The sequence below is a fragment of the Lucilia sericata genome, unplaced genomic scaffold, assembly GCF_015586225.1.
Source record: "Lucilia sericata isolate MDLA Ls3-8-SP2 unplaced genomic scaffold, ASM1558622v1 Contig000249F_arrow, whole genome shotgun sequence".
Lineage (NCBI taxonomy): Eukaryota > Metazoa > Arthropoda > Insecta > Diptera > Calliphoridae > Lucilia > Lucilia sericata.
In genome coordinates, this window is record NW_023994275.1 from 38594 (window position 1) to 61385 (window position 22792).

Below are 22792 nucleotides of genomic sequence, written 5' to 3' on the forward strand. Positions count from 1 at the left end.
AAATATATAATTTCTTTTAAAAATAATGCTTAACAAAATTTTATTGCGTGAATTTTTTTTAATCTGGAATTTTACATTTTTGTTTAAATTGTTACAGAACAACAATTACAAATTCCAATGTCTTCGTACCAGTAGACAGCCATATAAAAAAGAGTATATAATATTTATATATATATAGTATATATATATTGTATATATAATATAATAATAAAAAGGTGTTAGTTTTTCTTCTTTTTTTTTTTTTTTTGTATACATATAGTATTTTTGTTTTTGCTTTATATGCTAATAAAGATTTTTTAAATTTAAATATATATATATTGGATGTATATAATAATATGTAATTTTTGTTGTATTTTTTGTTAAATTTATATATAATAAAAATCATTAAATGGTTTCAATCATCGTACTCAATATATATCTCAATATTCTTTAAATCTGCTAATCTGTTTGTATTTGTTTGTGTGTGTGTGAGTTAAGTTTAAATTTGTTTTGCATTTAATTTGTAATTAAATTATTGATATTAAGATTAGTGTTAGTATTATTTGTATTAGAATTAGAATTATTATTAATAGTAGTTGTATTTGTTTTTGCTGCTGATGCTGTTGTTGTTGTTTTTATTATATCATTATTTATAATTAAAGTTGTTTTATTTAGTGTTTGTTGTGGTTGTGATTGCTCTTCTAGAGTTGGAATATTATCTTGTAGTTTCAGGACTTGTAATCTTGGATTATAATAACCTGCTAAATAATATGTATCATTATTATCGTATATCGATTGATATTGCTTTGAATCCGATCCAAATTTATTATAATAACGACCAAATTGTAAAACTTCACAACGATGCGATATCGTTTGTACATCATTCTCATCTTCATGGGGGGACTCAAATAAAGCACCCTGTCGTTTTAGAAGAAAAAAATATATGTTATTTTTGTAATTTACAGAATTTTGATTTAGGCATGTTTTGCTTAAACTTACGGGATATTTTAAATTTGGACATCCAGTTGTTTCTTCTGGATGATAGAACCAACGTACACGTACGATTTTATTATTACATGAATTTTCCCACATTGACTCGATGCGACCAATGTAGGGACGATCTGGTCGTCCTGTTGATAAAAATACTGCACAATCCCCAACCTGAAAAATATTGAAAAGAAATTTGGAAATTACTTCATGTCTAGTACAAGATTGTCGAACATTAGGTTCTTGACGAGAAGACGAATCCTAACATAAAGCTCCGTCAGACTCAAACAAACTTGACTAGTTCATGGTATAGCCTATTGAAAAGTCTATGGTATAGTCTATTGACTAGTCCATGGTCTAGTGTAGCGACTAGTCTATTGACAGGACTATTGACTAGTCTATTGATAAGTCTATTGATAAGTCGATTGACTAATTTATTGAATATTTTACTGACAAGTCTGCTGAATAGTATATTGACTATTTTAATGACTAGTCTATTAACTAGTTTATTGACTAGTCTATGGCCTAGTCTTCTGACAGGGTCTATTGTCCAGTCTACTGACTAGTCTATGGTATACTTTATTGTCCAGTTTATACTAGTCTCTTGAATATTATTTTGACAAGTCTATTGGCTACTTTATAGACTAGACTACTGACTAGTCTATTTACTTATATATTGACTGATCTATTGACCAGTCTAAGTATTGACTGGACTATTGACTAGTCTACTGACTAGTTTATTGACAATTCTATTCAACAGTCTGTTGAATAATCTATTGATTAGTCTATGATATTGTCTATTGCCTAGTCTATTAACTATTATATTGACTAATATGATGCGTAGTAGTAGTTGAGTAGTATATTGACTAGTCTATGGTATAGTTAACTGACTAGTCTCTGGTCTAGCCTACTGACTAGTCAATGGTCTAGCCAGTATATTGACAAGTCTATGGTATAGTCTATTGAATACTCCATGGTCTAGTGTATGGACTAGTCTATTAATAGGACGATTGACTAGTCTATTTATAAGTATATTGACTAATTTATTAACTATTCTACTGACAAGTCTGTTGACTAGTCTACTGACTAGTTTATTGAACGTCTTACTGACTAGTCTATTAACTAGTTTATGGTCTAGTCTATTGACTAGTCTATGGTCAAGTCTATGGTATAGTCTATTGACTAGTCTATTGATAAGTATGTTGACTAATTTATTGACTATTCTACTAACTATTCTACTAACTATTCTACTGACAAGTCTGTTGACTAGTCTGTTGACTAGCCTATTGACTAGTCTGTTGACTAGTCTACTGACTAGTTTATTGAATGTTTTACTGACTAGTCTATTAACTAGTTTATGGTCTAATCTATTGACTAGTCTATGGTATGGTCTATTGACTAGTCTATTGATAAGTATGTTGACTAGTTTATTAACTGTTCTACTAAATATTCTACTGACAAGTCTGTTTACTAGTCTACTGACTAGTCTATTAACTAGTTTATGTTCTAGTCTATTGACTAGTCTATAGTCTAGTCTATTGAGTAGTCTATGGTCTATTCTATTAACTATTCTATTGACTAAAAATGATGCCTAATTGATGATCTATTGAGTAGTATATTAAGTAGTATATTGACTAGTCCATGGTCTAATCTACTGACTAGTCTATGGTCTAGACTAATGACTAACCTATGGTCTAGTCCAACGGTTCCCAAAAGGGGGTCCGCGGACCCCTAGTGGTCCGTAGCAAAATCCTAGGGGGTCCGCGAAGACGAAAGAAAAAAATAATGAATAAAAAATATTCTCTATATGTTAGAAAATATTAAAAATATCTCCAAATTTTTCATAAATAGTAAAATACACAATTTTTATTCAATAATCCCAGATTTGTTGGCGACTTTTTGAATTTTATTGTTTCGGTCGTTTATCAGGATGAAGCTAGGCCCTACAAATTTATCGTTTCACTTTTATAAAGTAAAGTACATATTACGTGATTTGTAATTTTTATAAATGTATATGTATCGAAATAAATGTTTTTATATCAGACGGATAATGATTTGCCTTAGAATTAAATACTGATACTGGTATCCCGGAATATGAAGTTAGGTCACATTTCATAATATTTTTTTAAATTGTAAGCAAAAGTGTTAATCTAGTTAATTTTAAATATAAATATTCCATTCCGACGTGATACACAGATTTTAACTTCATTTTGTTGTCCAATGTTATTAAATCAACATCAGAAAATTCATAGCGTTTTGCGTAAATAGTCAAAACCACGCAGTAAAATAATTTGTAGGTATTTTAAAATTCAAATTTAAGATCCAAATTCACAGTACATTCGCAAAGAGTTCAGGTCATATTTTATGTGGTAATGCATTCCGCAACAACATCGAAGAAGTCTAACTTTCACATATTTTCCCGAAAACTTAGCGTACATACTCAGCTCACTCCTATGCAATCGCAAAAAAAAATTAGAAACATGACTCTTTAAGCACATGTCGACAATACTTGATAAAGTAACCTTTTCGCTACCTTGACGAGAAATGAACATGAAAGCTCTCACGATCATAAAATTAAACATCATGTTAGAAGTCATTCTATAATTAAAACCATGCAATTGAAAACATCTCCGAAATACTAAATATTCTCAATGTACGGGAATATTTCATAGGGTTTATGGACCAGGACTAAGACAATTTTCGGATGAACAATTATTTATAACAATAAGATATCAAAATATGTATGGGGGTCCGTGAAATTAAATAAATTCCTCAAGGGGTCCGCGAAGTAAAAAACGGTGGGAACCGCTGGTCTAGTCTACTGACTAACCTATGGTCTAGTCTAGTGACTAGTCTATTGACTAATCCATTTATTCATCTATTGACTATTTTATTGACTACTTAGAAAAGTTCATAATACAGAAAAATACTTAATATGTCGAACTACTTACAGTAATAGTTTCTTTGCCCCTTTTAATAGTCTTATAAAATTGCTTGCGAATTCGACCCTTCGAACCCTTATTGCCAAATTTACAATAGGCGGTACCCAGCCAACCCCACAACTGGCGTTCCGGTAGAAAAGCAGCAATTTTACTGCCTTTTGAATTGTTATGCTCAATCATGTCATCACCTTTGGCCTTGATTGAAAAAAAAAAAAATAAGAAAGAAAAATTTCATTAAAAAGCCAAACTCTATTTCAAAGAGCAACAACTAGTTACCTCATCTGATATTTCCGACATTAAATTCGAAGTACTTTCCTCTTCCAAATCTAAACGTTCAGTTTTAACTTTTATTGAAGCTGTTGAAGAATTTAGGGCTGAAGTATTAGCCGCCGTACTATGACCATTTGATTCTTGTTTAATTCTAGATAAATTAAGATTATTATCTTCAGCCATTTGTGAGTCTTCGGTTTGAGTATTATCCTCTTCATAATTTTCTTCATCCTCTGCTTCCTCTTCCGCTTCTGCCTCATTATCATCCATTTGTTCTTCTTCCATCTGGGCTGCTGCCGATTGGGACTGGGTGTTGTTTGTATAATGATGATGCGGTTTCTGTTCTACTGCTGCGGTATGCGATGTGCGTTCAGTTTTCTTATTATATGTCAATATTGTTGACGATGAGGTTTTATAGGTGGTTTTATCCATTTCGGAGACTATACCAATTTCCATAAGATTTTTACGATGTTTCTTGTGTTTCTTTCGTTTCTTATGTTTGTGATGTTTACGACCGCACTCTGCCGCAGATTCCAACGAACCATTATTGAGCCCGCCAACATCAGTTGTAGAAGTAGAGACACCACCACTTCCTGTTTTACCATTTACCAAAGAGCCGTTGGCATTATTTTGCGATTGAGCTTTCTTTTTCAGACTCTTATTGCGTTTCTTTTCACTACGTTTGGCGGCAAATATCTCCATGGCTGTAGCCTGATGATAGTCTCTGCCGGAACCATTTTTCCTCGTTGACGCTTTCGCATCACCACCAACATCGGCATCCGCCTCATCGCCATGACTGTGTTGCTGATGATCGGACTCATTGTTTGAGGAGATTTTATTGCCACTGGACTTTTTGTGTTTGCCTAAAGAGTAGAGGGGATTATCGTTGTACTCTGTGTTGTGTTGGAGTAGTAGTTTTTGTTTTTATTTTTCAAGTTTTATTTTATTTTTTTGAGTTTTGGGAGGAAGTGGGAAGTAGTTTTTAGGTAAAAGTATTTTTAAAGAAACAAAAAAGAGAGAAATAAAAAGATAAAATAAGATTTGTTTTCGTTTGTTTAAACAAAATTACGTAGTTAAGTACTTTTAATGAAATTTATGCTCCAAAATGTACATATATGACTTAAGCGATTAGTTAGAAAGTTCTAAAGTCTAAGTTTTAGTATGTTTCTTATGTCCTAAATGTCTAGATTATTAATAATTGTTTGGGTTTGCATTTTAAACTTAATTTATGATTTCTAAAAACTATATAAAATAAATTCTCGTTTCAAGAACGTTTCTCAATTGGTTATTAGATAATAATTACCCAAGAAGTTGCCCACCACTCTCCGAACAACATTGACAACTAAAACCCCAAATAATTCTATTAAGACTAGAGTATTGTACATAGACCAGTCCACAAGTATTGACTATAGACCAGTCTTTAGTCTTGACTTTGGGCCAGTCTATAGTCTTGTCTATAGACTAGCCTATAGACAAGTATTGTCTATAGACTAGTCTACAATATTGTCTATAGTCTTGTTTATAGTCTTGTCTATAGACTAGTCTACAATCTTGTCTATAGTTTATAGTCTTGTCTATAGACTAGTCTACAATCTTGTCTATAGTCTTGTTTATAGTCTTGTCTATAGAACAGTCTATAGTCTTGTCTATATACCAGTCTATATTCTTGTCTATAGACCAGTCTATAGTCTTGTCTATAGACCAGTCTATAGTCTTGTCTATAGACCAGTCTATAGTCTTGTCTATAGACCAGTCTATAGTCTTGTCTATAGACCAGTCTATAGTCTTGTCTATAGCCCAGTCTATAGTCTTGTCTATAGACCAGTCTATAGTCTTGTCTATAGCCCAGTCTATAGTCTTGTCTATAGGCCAGTCTATGGTCGTTTATATAGGCCAATCTATAGTCTTGACTATAGACGAGTCTGTAGTTTTGTAGTCTTGACTATAGAGCAGTCTGTAGTCTTAACTATAGACCTGACTATAGTCTTGACTATAGACCATTTTGCAGTCTTGCCTATAGACTAATATGTAGCCTTGTCTATAGACCAGTCAATAGCTTTGTCTATAGACCAGTCTTTAGTCTTGACTATAGACCAGTCTATATTCTTGACTATAGACAATATTGTAGTATTGTCTATAGACCAGTCTGTAGCCTTGTCTATAGACCAGTCTATAGTCTTGTCTATAGACCAGTCTATAGCCTTGTCTATAGACCAGTCTATAGACCAGTCTATAGCCTTGTCTATATACCAGTCTATAGTCTTGTCTATAGACCAGTCTATAGTCTTGTCTATAGACCAGTCTATACTCTTGTATATGGACCAGTCTGTGGTCATTTCTATAGACCAGTCTAGTCTTGTCTATAGACCAGCCTATAGTCTTGTCTATAGACCAGCCTATAGTTTTGTGTATAGACCAGCCTATAGTCTTGTTTATAGACCAGTCTATGGTCTTGTCTATAGACCAGTCTGTAGTATTGACTATAGACTAGACTATAGTCTTGACTATAGACTAGACTATAGTCTTGACTATAGACTAGACTATAGTCTTGACTATAGACTAGACTATAGTCTTGACTATAGACTAGACTTTAGTCTTGACTATAGACTAGACTTTAGTCTTGACTATAGACTAAACTATAGTCTTGACTATAGACTAAACTATAGTCTTGACTATAGACTAGACTATAGTCTTGACTATAGACTAGACTATAATCTTGACTATAGACTAGACTTTAGTCTTGACTATAACTAGACTATAGTCTTGACTATGGAGTAGTCTATAGTTTTTACTATAGAGCAGTCTATAGTTTTGTCTATAGCCAAAGCTATGAAGTGGTCTATAGTCAAGACTATGAAGACTATATGGTCTTGACTATATGGGCCAGTCTATTGTCTTGACTTCAGACCAGTCTATTGTCTTGACTATAGATCAATCTATAGTTATGACATCTTCGTGTTGTTCCAATACCTTCCTAATCTGATAGAATTAATCCTCTATAATTGACTATAGATCAATCTATAGTTATGACATCTTCGTGTTGTTCCAATACCTTCCTAATCTGATAGAATTAATCCTCTATAATGGATCGTATAAGATTTACAATGAGAAAGAATTTATGTGGGATTTACGTAGTGCACAATGTAACGAAGTTTTTTTTTAACTTACTGACCAAAGTGGTATTCTGCAGCCATTAAACGGACTGCAAATTGGCTTTCGATCTACCAAATAAACGAAGTTTTTAGCCACGGCCCCCTAAGGGCTAAACATGCTATAAAATGGTTGGGTTAAGATGCAGAGTAACTAAATTTTCAAATTCTATTTCTTTTTGGAAACAAAAAATTCTAATTTAAAAAAAAAAAAACTAGAAATATGTATCGAAATCAAAAATAAAATGCATGTATGTATTGTATGCGTAATGTATGTTTTATGTGAATAATATAAGTGAATGTTGGTTATGGAATGAATTTGAATTTTGCATGCAACAAATAAAAGGTTACCGACAGCGATATAAACTTACCAACTTGTGGATAATCACTGAGTAATAAACGTATATTTTGTAAGCGGATCCTGCCGCTATCACCGTCATCAAATTCGACACTAACAAATTCTTGTGATGTAACACCATCATCGGAAGACTCACTTTCTATGGCTCGGCCGGGATATAGACAACGATACTGCTGACTCCAATACGCACATAAACGTGTACCCACCGGTACATCTTCAACAGTCTTGGGAGCCATTTCTAGAATCTGCAAATGTAAAAAGTTTTCATATGTGTTAGTCTTGTGCAATATTAGAGAAATATATGTATGTATGTACATAATGAATGCAAAACTATAACAGATTATTATCTCATTATTATGAGAACCCAAAGCCCCAACTCTTGTCTATTAGAAAATAATTGTAAATAACTGTTAAAAGAGCAAGTAAGAACTCTTTCATATCTTAACTTAAATTTGTGTATTTTCTCTTTGTGGCTATTTGTCTTATTTCGTTTTCATTTTTCTATTTAAGTCAATGAGAACACACGAATCTATCATGATCAAAAGCAAGAGAGCGTCTGTGCACATTTTCGTTATAATGCACTCAATATTTGCACAGTAAAACATAAGCTCTTGTCGGTGTAACACGGAAATCTGAAGATTTTCTCTAAATAGACCGGCAATATTGAAAACAAGACTCGTTAGAAAAAACAGCATTTCAACATGCATCGTCGTACATTAATACATATTTTAGAACGTTTACCAAATAACGATATGCGTTATGGAGGCAATGGCTATGAAAATGTTGAATGCTTTGTATCTGGCATAGAAAATTATAAAAGAAGTAAATCTATTACCGATGCCTTGGCTTTAGAAGATTTTGAAACTATACTTTATGGACGAGCATTGTTGTGGTGGAACGAGGCAAAGAATTCAATTAAAACTTGGAATGAAGCTGTTTCCGGTTTAGTTAAGGCATTCAAATAAATGCCAAAAACAATAAAATTTATATTTTTTAAAACATTTATTAAAACAATAATATATATGTATACAAAATTTTTATCAATTTAAATGATTCAAAATAAAGTTAATTTTTTGTAAAACATTGAATAAAAAAACGCATTTTTATAGTCCCATATTTTATAGATAAATACAGTGCGGACGAAAACTTACCGAACAAAGTTTAATCCTAAATAACACAGAGCAACAAAATTAAAAAAAAATCAAAACCCCTAAACTAAAGTATACTAAGGATTGAGCAGCTGAATCCGAGTCTGACATTAGAATTTCTCAATTAGATCTGGTTTTTGAGTTATCAAGTCCTAAAATTTGAGAAAAAAAACACAGTTTTTGGTCATATTTGATACATTATTACTGCGTCAAGACAACTTCATTTAAAAAGTTTGTTATGTCATCTAAAAGTCTATTATTTCGACTTTTAACTTAACGTTTTACCTCTGTGTACATATATCGCAAGCTATAAGAGACAATTTTTAGTTGTAAGGAGGTTTTCAGAAATCCTCGACTAGACGATTTCATATATGTATAGTACAGAGCTTTTGAAATAGAAGCACAAATAAATCAGAGCAGTGATGTTTTTTTTTTAAAAAAAACTTCTAGTCCCACACCACCCGCCGAGATCAAAATTCAAAACTTTACGCATAAGAAAGTTCATTCAGTTCGGACTAACTGTTCCGAAATTACTGATTTATTTCCTTCGTTTAATTAACCTACTGATGAATGATGAAACGTACAACTCCCGAAAAAGGTAACTTCTAAAACAAGTCAACAGAAGCTCATCAAAAGCAATCAAATGAGCTTGTTTTATAAAAAATTAGGGAAAATTCCGTTCATATCATTTTGATGGATGTATTATTTATTTTACATTTTTCATTTAAACATATTGAATACAATAAATATATTCTTTGTTTTTAATGGTAGCACATTTTTTATTTATAGTAAAAACCCCAAGATGCAGATTATTTAATACGAATAATATATTTAACAAGTAACTTTGTTCAGTTAGTTTTGAATGACACTGTATATGTGTATATATTCTTTAGTTTTAGAGATAAACCTCATATATAGAAACGACGCAAAAACAAATTTGTAATTCTTGGATGTGCTTAAATCAGGTGATCGAAATTTTAGTAATTTCTTTGTTCTTTGTGTTATTAACAGACATGATGTCATCATAACCATCCTATGTTGTATGCTGACAAAAAATTTATAAAAATGCAGTTAGTTTACGAGTTATAAATAGTGATTCATTTTAGGTGGAAATTATACATACATACATACATGGTACATGTGCATGTACAAGCACTTTGTTAAAGTACACGTTCTATATAATCTCAGGCCATTGCTGTCCCGTTAAGTAAATTCCGAGATGCAAAAACATTATTCCCATTTACAACCACGTAGATGGGATGGTAACTGTTGGTTCGCGAGCTGAACACCTAGAGACGAAATCGGTAGACCGAAATACGTATCTATCAAATAAGCCAAAGTCAAGTTCTTACTCACAGAGAACACACTATGATAAGTCTGTTATGTAAACCCTGAACATACCGCTCAAGGAAGGAAAATTAAATAGTATCGCTTATATAAGATACCTTACAACCATCACCATTCAACCAAGAACACTTTATCCAACACATTCATTGCTAAAAACAAACGACATATTCACTCTAGTTTTACGGGTGGATGAGGCCCCATACATCCATCCCCTATTATATACACTTCACACGCTTAGCTACACAGTATTTTCGGCAACAACATCGAAATTATAAGAATCTATCTCTCGAGTTTGGGTTTAAACCACAGCCACCACGTGTACCCCGAAGGGACGTCTCCAATAACTGGACTGCCCTATTGGCTTCTGGTTTCCGTGTCACATGAACTTTGTGACAATATTCAATTCTCACGAAAGTGATCTATTAAGACTTGATTGCATGTCTCACATTACCCTGTCTGGATAACTGCGCATAGAGAATACAGACAGCAGAGAAAAAATCTCAGCTCCAAATAAGTAAAATTTCATCAGAATATCTCCAATAGTAAACGAGTTAACGAACTATTTACAAACAAATGTTTATAAATCAATGTACGAACAAAAATATGAAATGTGAACAGTTCATGGAAAATTATTCATAACAACAAATTTTTAGGCAGCTAGGTGAAATATACAAAAAAAAATAGAATGGAATGGAATGGAATGTTCGTTCGCTTAACTAAAATGTTGCAGTGTTCTCTTTCGTAGTGGCGAATTTGGCTTACTTAAACTATTTAAGGTGAAATGAGATCAGAAAACCATACGATATGCAAGCATGATATGCACGATGCCAATCAGTTTGCACACAGTTCTGTAACAGCAGTCGGCCGGTGTAATACGGAATTCTAAAGATTTTGTCTAAAAGGAATAAAAACTTGGAAAAACAAATAACAACATGTTTGTTCGTCAAATAATCTATGCTTTGGAACGTTTAAGCAATAGTGACATGCGTTTTGGAGGCAATATCTATGAAAATTTTGAAGGCTTTGTGTTTGCCATAGAGAGCTATAAAAGGCGTAAAGGTATTAGTGATGCCTTGGCTCTAAAAGATTTTAAAGCTTTACTCTATGGACGGGCCTTGTTATGGTGGCAAAAGGCAGGGAAATCATTTAAAAATTGGAATGAAGCTGTTACTGGTTTAATTAAGAAATTCGTATAGTTCTCAAATGGATCGGTACTATTGCGGTGGCAGGCAGTAAAATGCAAAGAAATCTATTAAAAATCGAAAGGAAGCTGTCAGCGGTTTAGTATAGAAATTCATAAAAATTAATATGTAAACTGTAAAATTTTCAAAATATTGTATTTTATATAAAAATAAAATTGTTTTTGATCAGCAAATAACTAAAGACACAGCACAAAGTTTAGTCTTCTTTTAAATAATGTTAAAAAAAATGCCATTATATTTTCTTGGTATCTCTAAAACCTGAGGTGATGAACCAATTCTGAAGTAAGATTTGAATGTAGCACAACTCAAACCATTCGATTGGTATATTTTATAAAGACTTTCTAAAACTTTTAAAACGCCCCCTTAAACAAAACTAAATTACTTATAAGTAAATCAAACTTAACTTATTCAACACTTACCGTATCCTTAAATATTTCTTCTCTCGACATAATGTGCGATTTATTGCCTCTTTCACCGTCCAAGGTGATGGCATAGACATCGGGTGGCTGTAGTGGTTTCATAATGCCCGCATAGAAAAGACCACCCATATCGGTGAGTACACGCGTTTCTTTGCGATACAAATGATCTTGTGTTAGCATTAGGGAACGATCGATAGGATTCATTTTTCGCGGTTTAGCCACACAGACATTTTTGGACATTTCATTATCGGAACTGGTGCGATTATGAGGCATATCATCGATATCATCCTCGTCAAGATTGTCATCATCGTCTGCTGCTAATGCTTCTTCCACTTCTTCGTCTGCATCGTCATCTTCCTGATCCAGATCTTCGTTGCCACTTGAGCGGCGTGAGGAAGTAGAACTGCTTAGTTTAGGTTCTTTGCAGACTATAACGTGAGAATGTTTTTCGGAGGAAGCATGTTTTTGGGCTAAACGTAGAACGCCATTGCTTGTACCACCACTACTAGCCCCCACACAATGGGCAGCCGTAATCGAACGTTGATCTAGCGAACTGGGTTCCAAACGTACCGGCTTGTAGATGAGAGTAGTTGTGCTATTGGTAGGTATATTAGAGGTGGTATTGTCGTTTTCTAATTCTAAATCTGGAGGTGGTGGGAATTGTGGATGTGTATTGAGGTGATGATGATTTTGAGACTTGTTCGCATCGGTAGCAAAGCGTATGAAACTGGAGGGTGCCAAATAATTGCTGGATGTTGTGGTGGCACTGGTGCTGGAAGATTTCGTAGTAAATTTACCAAATTTGTAATCACATAGCGGGGATGAGGACAAAGCAGTTGGTCCGACAACCGCATTAGATGAAGAAGATCTCTCCGAGACCGCCAACGAAAGCGCTGAATTGCCCACCAAAGATATCTGCTGATTTGCCTGCAATTTGGAGCATTTCTTTTTGTTCTTTTTATTCTTGGATATTTCATCCAATTTGCGTTTCTTCTTGCGATATTGTCTGGTTATATCGGCCAAACGCATCCGCATACTATTCTCCATAATGCTGAATATCTCCTGTGGTGTTGGCCATTTACCCATACGTTGCAAACTTGGATCCACACAATTTTGAAAAGCATTTTGTAACTCCTGCTGCAATTGCGGATCATCAAAATCCAAATCGGTCTGTTGGGCTTCAGCCAATAGTTTGTGACGTTTCTTTTCCTTGGAATATTTCTTTTTATTCTTCTTACTGCACTTTTGGGACTTTTTGCTGCTGCTGCCACTACTACCACCGGCGCCGGAGCCCAAGCCATTTAGCGAAGACGATGATTTTGAAGATTTGGAATGTTTATGCTTTTTACGTTTAACTGGGCTTTCTTGCACTACCGCTTCGGTTATGTGAGCAGAGAAACAATTACCACTGCTACTGGTCGACGGCAATTCCAGTGTTTCCAATGAGGGAAATGTAGAGTTTTGTGTTTCCAAGGGTGAGAAAGTGCTAGCGACTGGTTTTACAAAGTTATTTTGCGTAAACGAGGAGCTAAAGTGTTGAGGTGGTGAGTTTGCCGTAGGTGGTCGGAAAATACCATTTGCTGCATTATTCATGGTGGTACTTTGAACTTCTTCCTCCTCTTGTATCCTCTGCTCGGCCAAAGCACACAACAACTTTAAACCGCCCAATGGTTCAACGTCGTCACTTGGTGCTAAGTTGGCCACTGGCGAATGCGTAGACATAACATGGTGTTGTGTTAGTGTGGGAGACTGCGGTTGCGGCGAGGGTGGAGTTGGCAAATTATCCGCATGTAAAATCATTGGGTTTGGCTGCTCACTTAGTTGAGGGTCCATATGGTTGGAATTTAATTCCATCATTGGTTGTTGTTCAGCAGCAGTTAGATGGCACATGGTTGATTCGTTTATCGCATCCAGAGGTTCTTGTTTCACTCGTATAGTTACAGTTTTGGCCAAAGTACTAGTGCTTATGTTGGATAATAGTTCCAAACCAGTCAAATCCTCTGGATGAGTATGCGGCGTTGCGGTACTACTGGTAATGGTGGGTGTTAACGATAGCTGATGCTGTTCATTTGGGGGGAGAATATGCTGCTGCTGCTCTTCGTTTGTTTCATTAAGTTGTGCTGGCGTTTGCTGTTTAATAGGACTCTTAAGTATGGGCATTTGTTCTTCTGATCGCAGCAGTTGTGAGGAGCTCTCCACCAGTGGTGTCTCTGCCCTGTGACAATTGTTATTAGGCGGTGACGGTTTAGTGAGTTCTAATGGCTGTTGGGCTTCGGAGTCATGATACAATTCATCGTTTTGTGTTAGAGGTGGTGTGCATTGAGCTGTTGTACATTGTTCCGTAGCTGCAGAGTTGGCAGCACCATTGCATGCTGTTGTTGAATTAAGAGGGCAAGATGAATTCTCGTCTTCACTGCAGACCGGAGTATCCGTTTGTATATTAACATCCTGCATCTGAGGCGGGGCTGAAGCAGAAGTATGTGTTTGTGAAGTAGTTATGGAGTTGGGAAGAGCTGGATTAACTATACGTGGTACGCCCACCACTATTTGAGGGGAAGTTGAAGTGTCCAAGTGTTGTGTATTGGTTTTGAATTGCATAGCTGGCATGTCATCCGCCAAGGGTGTGGGTGGCCCAATATTGGCAGTTAATGTAGTGCCGTTGCCGCCTGTATTGGAACAGTTTAAATATCCACCAGTTGTGGTGCTATTAAGTGGACTCGATGTGTTTGCCAGAGGCGCTAAGGTAGTCGTTACATTCGGACTATTCTGAGATGACTGAGCGGCCGTTACACGATTTAAGGTGGCAGAAAGATTGAGCAATGTCGGTGTGGGCGAGGGGGTAGCAGTCTGGAATAAAAGTTGTGTTGACAAATGGCTGGGTGTAGCAGCAGCTGATGCAGCGGCTGCTACGGCCGCAGATTCAATTGTAGCCGATGTGGGAGGGGTGGGTAAACGCATTAGATTTAAAGCTTGTGTATTAGGAGCAGATAATTCCAACAAATTCGTTGCACTGTGAGTCGTTGTTAGAGCTGAGTTCTTGTCCCTGTGATCAAAGTGAGCGGGTGGAGGTGGTGGCGGCGGTTGTGGCACATTTAAGGCTGCTGCCGTCAAAGTTGTGGTAGTGGTCTTTGAAGCGGCGGCAGCCATAAAGTCAGCACTACTCCATTCTTCCATTTTTAAAGCTGAGGGCGGTATTAACAGTGGCGGGGGCACTGAGTGACCATGCTGATGGCTTGAAGTTATCAATGATTGACCGGTGGCTAAAGCTAGTGTCGGCGGAGGTGGCGGTAAGGGTAAAGGAGCTGGTGCTAAAGCTTTGTGGGACGATGACTTCGACTGACCCGTATCGTTGATGGAGCCTCCACCACCACCGGTCGTTGCCAAACTCATAAAACGCGTCGTCGTCGAACTACTCGAACTGCTCAGGGTAGTGCCGGAACTGGAGCCAGAGACGGAACCACCTAAACTTAAATTTATCGAACTACTGGTACTATTTGTCTGTTGATTATGCTGGCACAATGTGGAAGTGGCAGCCGCTGCTGCTGCTGCAGCCGCCGCGGCTGTTAAATAGTTTGAACCCAAGAGCTGCAATGACGTAGCATAAGGTTGTGCTGCTGCCGCCGCTTGCAACGTTGAATGTGGACTCATGGAGGGAAATATAAAGTTTGGCGGCGGTTGTAAAGTGGCCGGTGCCGTACCCTGCGGTATGTAGGAGGGCCAGACAAAGGCCGCTGCAGCCGCCTGTTGGAAGGGATCTGTGGGTGTACATAGAATTGGATAATTTGATAATCCTTTTTTTGGTTTGTGGAAGTTTTCATTTTTTTATTTTAATTTTATTGATTTTACACAAGCGAAAATGAAAAAGAATTATTTTAGATTTTTTTTTTTTCGAATAAATTTTAAAATTTAATTTTTGTAACATTTATGTATGAATGGTGTGTTTTATTGGAATGAAGGTGGTAGCAGAAAACAATTTTTTTTTTGCGTTGGTGTAAATGGATGACAGAAAAAAATGGGGCAAATATGGTGGAGGGGAAAAAAGAGAGAGGGAATTTAAGCAGATTAGTTATATGTTGCATAATAGTTAACTTTTTTACAAAAAATATGAAGCAATAATTTGATATTGAATTTTGTTTAAAAAAGAGTTTCTTAAGTAAAGAAGGTCAATTCAAACATAATAAATACTGCTAATTACTACCCCGATTCTTAAGAAAACAAGATCGAATATTTTCTTTTAATTATTTTAATTCCTTCTCCTTCTAAGAAACTCTTTTTTTGTAACAAAATATTAACATATTCTTCATTTCATTTGCCTGTTGTCTAACTTACCTAAAGGTGTTGCTGTGGCTGGTAATAAAACAACTTGACCTCGACTTGCCTCTCGGGAGTATTGTAAACCTACAGTAGCGGGGGACATCGATATCACTGATTCAATGGGAAGCGCATCTGTTTTGGAAATCAAATACAATTGTGATTAATTTGTTTTAAGAGGAAATTTAATGTTTAATATTAAAATCAAACTCTACTTGAATATTGCCAAAACGTTGAAGGAGCACGATTAACACTTTGTAAACTGGCCGCATTAGCTAAAGCTAGTTCATCAGCTGTGGCTGAACTGGTCATTAAATCACCATTACCGGTGAAGTAAATATTGCCGCAACCGGTACCGACACCACCTGTAATTATAGGAGAAAACAACAAGTTTGTAATAAAAAATAGTTAAATGAAATAATATTAAAATAAACAATTAAATAATTGAAGATGCCCAACTTTTCAACTTTAAAAAGAATTCAAAATTTCAGCTGATTTGAGACTTTAAAATATCTGTAATTAAAGTTGTTCAAAGAATCTAAAACAGCACTCTATTAGGTCTATAAAATGAATCTAAATTAAAACCAATTAGTGATTCATAAACGTAAATTAAAGCTATTCCAACTATCTTAAAAATATAATAATTAAAGCTGATTTTAAATAGTTAGAACCTTACAAGTTGTTGCTAATTATACATCTTTAAATGATCATCATTTCATTAAAATTTGCCTTTAAAACGTGCCTTGATTGAAGCTTTACAAGTTACATGCCTGATTGAAGCTTTACTGAAGACTTTAACGAATAACATGTCTGAAGAAGATCTACTACATATGCTAAGGTAAAGCTAATATAATACTTCAAGAAGACTAAAGATTGCATTTAAAATAGTACTTTAAGAAGTCTTACTGTAGAAGCTTAAATGAGACTGCAAGAAGTCTTACAATTGATGCTAAAATTGCACTAAAAAGAAAAAGCTTTTCAAGATTGGTTTTAATCTTTACAGCTTCAAACAAAAAACACTGAAAAATTTACTAGTTCTAGAACTGTACTCTAGTAACGAGAGTGACAAATTCGTATAAAAACTATTGATTAAATGACTGATTCTAGGACCATTCCATAGAATGAATGTCGACACCATAACGCTACGACAGAACCCGTTTTGAAGATATAAATTTGGAACAAACATCTTTGATCCTCAAACCAATATAGAATGAATAATGGCTATAATCATTTATTCTAAAACTAGTTGTTAACCGGCCTGATTTGTATCCCAATTTAAAAATGGATTCCTACGGATATTAGCTCTAATATTCCGCTTGATCACGCTATTCTATCTGAGATCACAGCCTTTAAGTTTCCTACAAAATATTGTCTCTAGTCTATAGTCTAGTCTATAGTCTAGTCTAGTCTAGTCTATAGTCTAGTCTATAGTCTAGTCTATAGTCTAGTCTATAGTCTAGTCTAGTCTAGTCTATAGTCTAGTCTATAGTCTAGTCTATAGTCTAGTCTATAGTCTAGTCTATAGTCTAGTCTATAGTCTAGTCTATAGTCTAGTCTATAGTCTAGTCTATAGTCTAGTCTATAGTCTAGTCTATAGTCTAGTCTATAGTCTAGTCTATAGTCTAGTCTAGTCTAGTCTATAGTCTAGTCTATAGTCTAGTCTATAGTCTAGTCTATAGTCTAGTCTATAGTCTAGTCTATAGTCTAGTCTATAGTCTAGTCTATAGTCTAGTCTATAGTCTAGTCTATAGTCTAGTCTATAGTCTAGTCTAGTCTAGTCTAGTCTATAGTCTAGTCTATAGTCTAGTCTATAGTCTAGTCTATAGTCTAGTCTATAGTCTAGTCTATAGTCTAGTCTATAGTCTAGTCTATAGTCTAGTCTAAGTAGTCTAGTCCTATAGTCTAGTCTATAGTCTAGTCTATAGTCTAGTCTATAGTCTAGTCTATAGTCTAGTCTATAGTCTAGTCTATAGTCTAGTCTATAGTCTAGTCATAGTCTAGTCTATGTCTAGTCTATAGTCTAGTCTATAGTCTAGTCTATAGTCTAGTCTATAGTCTAGTCTATAGTCTAGTCTATAGTCTAGTCTATAGTCTAGTCTATAGTCTAGTCTATAGTCTAGTCTATAGTCTAGTCTATAGTCTAGTCTATAGTCTAGTCTATAGTCTAGTCTATAGTCTAGTCTATAGTCTAGTCTATAGTCTAGTCTATAGTCTAGTCTATAGTCTAGTCTATAGTCTAGTCTAGTCTAGTCTATAGTCTAGTCTATAGTCTAGTCTAGTCTATAGTCTAGTCTATAGTCTAGTCTATAGTCTAGTCTATAGTCTAGTCTATAGTCTAGTCTAGTCTAGTCTAAGTCTAGTCTATAGTCTAGTCTATAGTCTAGTCTATAGTCTAGTCTAGTCTAGTCTAGTCTAGTCTATAGTCTAGTCTATAGTCTAGTCTATAGTCTAGTCTATAGTCTAGTCTATAGTCTAGTCTATAGTCTAGTGTATAGTCTAGTCTATAGTCTAGTCTATAGTCTAGTCTATAGTCTAGTCTATAGTCTAGTCTATAGTCTAGTCTATAGTCTAGTCTATAGTCTAGTCTGGCTTTTGCAAAATATAGCGGTTTTCATTTTAAATGGCTCAATATGTTATTAATCTCTATGTGGAATGTTTCGATAACCCCACTTCTAATATGAATATTATAACCAAAAGACTTTGGTTATAATAATTATTTTTGGGACTTTTCAAAACTTTTTAGGGAAAATTGTCTTAATTTCCATTCTATTGATGTATAAAATGAGTTACAGAATAATTTTCCCTTTTTATATTTCTATACTACTGTGAGACGTTTAATTAAGTAAATATCCCATAAGTAGGCAACACTTTTTATTTAGATTAATAACGAGTTCATTGTTTATTATTAAATTAAATAAAATAATAATACATATTTGAAACAACTAAAAGTAGACTTATAAAACTAACTAACACATTTATAATTTAATTTAGTGTTGTCAAAAAAAAATACTATAAATTTAATTTAAAAAACATTTTTTGTTTAATAAAATAAAATGAGAACACAATTTTACAGCTCAAAACACACGCTCCAAAAAAAAAAAAAAGAGAAAAATATTGGCGCGTTTTGGCAACAAAATAATGCAAAAATGGAACAAATATTTTTTTGGCAATTTTGTCACCATAACAAACATTTTAACAACAATATTAAAATGTTTTTTCCTTTCTTTTTATTTTTGCTTATTTGGAAAAAATAAAAGTAAATTTTATTACACAATAAACATTAAATAAATTCGTGTACAATAAAATAAATAACAAGTGATGACGTAAAAAAAAGGAGAATCTCCTACAAAAGCACAAACACACACACAAAATAGAAATTTTTTAACATTAAAATAATGGCGGCAGCAAGAACAGTAATAAACAAATTGTCTTTTTACTTTTTCCATTGAACAGTTATTTACTTACAAACTAACACAAATTCAATATATAAACGCTTACACTCTCGCTCTCTCTGTTTTACTCTGGGCCTTTTCAATGAATTTAATTAAAATCCGTTATGTTAGTTGTTTTGCTTTTCTTTTAAACTCTCATACACACACACACACAGATTAACTTGAATTTCACAATTATTTTTATGTATTTGTTTAAAAAATTGAGAAAAATGCTAAAATTTCTTTTTTTTGTAATTTACATAATTTTTCCACTTTTTCAATAAAATTTTTAATAAATTTGTCTATAATTTTAAAATAAATAATTTTTATTTGATTTTTTTCATTTAAAAGAAATTAAAATAGAAAAATAAAATGTGTTTTTTTAAGGAAGTAAATCCTTTTTTTACGTGCTGCTGCTGCACCTTGCAATAGACAACGGATGACAACAGTGTGTTTGAATCGCTCAACCTCAACTGCAGTTGTATAAGTGCAAATGTCTGTGTGTGTATAACACTATTACTGCCACTCTGATGAGCAAAAATCAAAATGACCTTGAACTATTTTATTAAAGCAACAACAAATGCATTTTATTTTTCTTTAAGGACTTTCTCCCTCAACAGCTTGTTTTTATTGTAGTTTTTCTTGTTATTGTTATTTCTTAAGTAATTGTAAGTGTAAAAAAAGTAAGAGGCAAAAATTTATTAAATTTTCCATGTATTTTCCATATTGTTGCCCAAAGTAATGGAAAGTTTTTTAAGTTACTTTTATTTATATTTTTTTTTTTTTGGTTCGAAAGTAATATAAGTTTCAATTACCAGAAATTTTTATATAATTAAAATTGTTAATAAATTAGAGGAAAAAATAATAAATATAAAATTTTTAAAGGTTATGACCTTTTAAAATGTAAAAAAATTCGATAAACTTTTTAATTGCTTTTAATAAAATCAAGTAAATAAAATGTGAGCAATAAAATCTCTTGGAAACTTTAGCCCACATGCCAATTTTAAAGGCACGTTTTAATGACTGACTATAGACTATAGACTAGACTATAGACTAGACTATAGACTAGACTATAGACTAGACTATAGACTAGACTATAGACTAGACTATAGACTAGACTATAGACTAGACTATAGACTAGACTATAGACTAGACTATAGACTAGACTATAGACTAGACTATAGACTAGACTATAGACTAGACTATAGACTAGACTATAGACTAGACTATAGACTAGACTATAGACTAGACTATAGACTAGACTATAGACTAGACTATAGACTAGACTATAGACTAGACTATAGACTAGACTATAGACTAGACTATAGACTAGACTATAGAGTAGGCTATAGACTAGACTATAGACTAGACTATAGACTAGACTATAGACTAGACTATAGACTAGACTATAGACTAGACTATAGACTAGACTATAGACTAGACTATAGACTAGACTATAGACTAGACTATAGACTAGACTATAGACTAGACTATAGACTAGACTATAGACTAGACTATAGACTAGACTATAGACGACTATAGACTAGACTATAGACTAGACTATAGACTAGACTATAGACTAGACTATAGACTAGACTATAGACTAGACTATAGACTAGACTATAGACTAGACTATAGACTAGACTATAGACTAGACTATAGACTAGACTATAGGCTAGACTATAGACTAGACTATAGACTAGACTATAGACTAGACTATAGACTAGACTATAGACTAGACTATAGACTAGACTATAGACTAGACTATAGACTAGACTATAGACTAGACTATAGACTAGACTATAGACTAGACTATAGACTAGACTATAGACTAGACTATAGACTAGACTATAGACTAGACTATAGACTAGACTATAGACTAGACTATAGACTAGACTATAGACTAGACTATAGACTAGACTATAGACTAGACTATAGACTAGACTATAGACTAGACTATAGACTAGACTATAGAGTAGGCTATAGACTAGACTATTGAATAGACTATAGACTAGACTATAGACTAGACTATAGACTAGACTATAGACTAGACTATAGACTAGACTATAGACTAGACTATAGACTAGACTATAGACTAGACTATAGACTATAGACTAGACTATAGACAAGACTATAGACTAGACTCTAGACTAGACTATAGACTAGACTATAGACTAGACTATAGACTAGACTATAGACTAGGCTATAGACTAGACTATTGAATAGACTATAGACTAGACTATAGACTAGACTATAGACTAGACTATAGACTAGACTATAGACTAGACTATAGACTAGACTATAGACTAGACTATAGACTAGACTATAGACTAGACTATAGACTAGACTATAGACTAGACTATAGACTAGACTATAGACTAGACTATAGACTAGACTATAGACTAGACTATAGACTAGACTATAGACTAGACTATAGACTAGACTCTAGACTAGACTATAGACTAGACTATAGACTAGACTATAGACTAGACTCTAGACTAGACTATAGACTAGACTATAGACTAGACTATAGACTAGACTATAGACTAGACTATAGACTAGACTATAGACTAGACTAGACTATAGACTAGACTATAGACTAGACTATAGACTAGACTATAGACTATAGACTAGACTATAGACAAGACTATAGACTAGACTCTAGACTAGACTATAGACTAGACTATAGACTAGACTATAGACTAGACTATAGACTAGGCTATAGACTAGACTATTGAATAGACTATAGACTAGACTATAGACTAGACTATAGACTAGACTATAGACTAGACTATAGACTAGACTATAGACTAGACTATAGACTAGACTATAGACTAGACTATAGACTAGACTATAGACTAGACTATAGACTAGACTATAGACTAGACTATAGACTAGACTATAGACTAGACTATAGACTAGACTATAGACTAGACTATAGACTAGACTATAGACTAGACTCTAGACTAGACTATAGACTAGACTATAGACTAGACTATAGACTAGACTCTAGACTAGACTATAGACTAGACTATAGACTAGACTATAGACTAGACTATAGACTAGACTATAGACTAGACTATAGACTAGACTATAGAATAGACTATAGACTAGACTATAGACTAGACTATAGACTAGACTATAGACTAGACTATAGACTAGACTATAGACTAGACTATAGACTAGACTATAGACTAGACTCTGGACTATACTATAGACTAGACTATAGACTAGACTATAGACTAGACT

At 34.0% G+C, this 22792-nt stretch overlaps 1 protein-coding gene across 4 annotated transcripts in view; it reads right to left on the reverse strand.

The window, feature by feature from the left end:
* Positions 1 to 245: 245 nt before the first annotated feature.
* Positions 246 to 22792, reverse strand: part of LOC119602700 (protein winged eye) — a 74992-nt gene continuing 52445 nt past the window's right edge. For 2 of the 4 annotated variants that reach the window (XM_037954349.1, XM_037954348.1), the window contains exons 4-11: positions 16328 to 16477; positions 16131 to 16247; positions 11802 to 15592; positions 7699 to 7930; positions 4185 to 5071; positions 3918 to 4103; positions 979 to 1140; positions 246 to 897 (exon numbers count right to left, since the gene is read on the reverse strand). In XM_037954349.1, the coding sequence (XP_037810277.1) occupies positions 496 to 897; positions 979 to 1140; positions 3918 to 4103; positions 4185 to 5071; positions 7699 to 7930; positions 11802 to 15592; positions 16131 to 16247; positions 16328 to 16477 (5927 nt within the window). In that variant the 3' untranslated portion in view covers positions 246 to 495. The remainder of the gene's footprint in view (positions 898 to 978; positions 1141 to 3917; positions 4104 to 4184; positions 5072 to 7698; positions 7931 to 11801; positions 15593 to 16130; positions 16248 to 16327; positions 16478 to 22792) is intronic. The other 2 variants (XM_037954351.1, XM_037954350.1) reach the window with 2 other exon arrangements.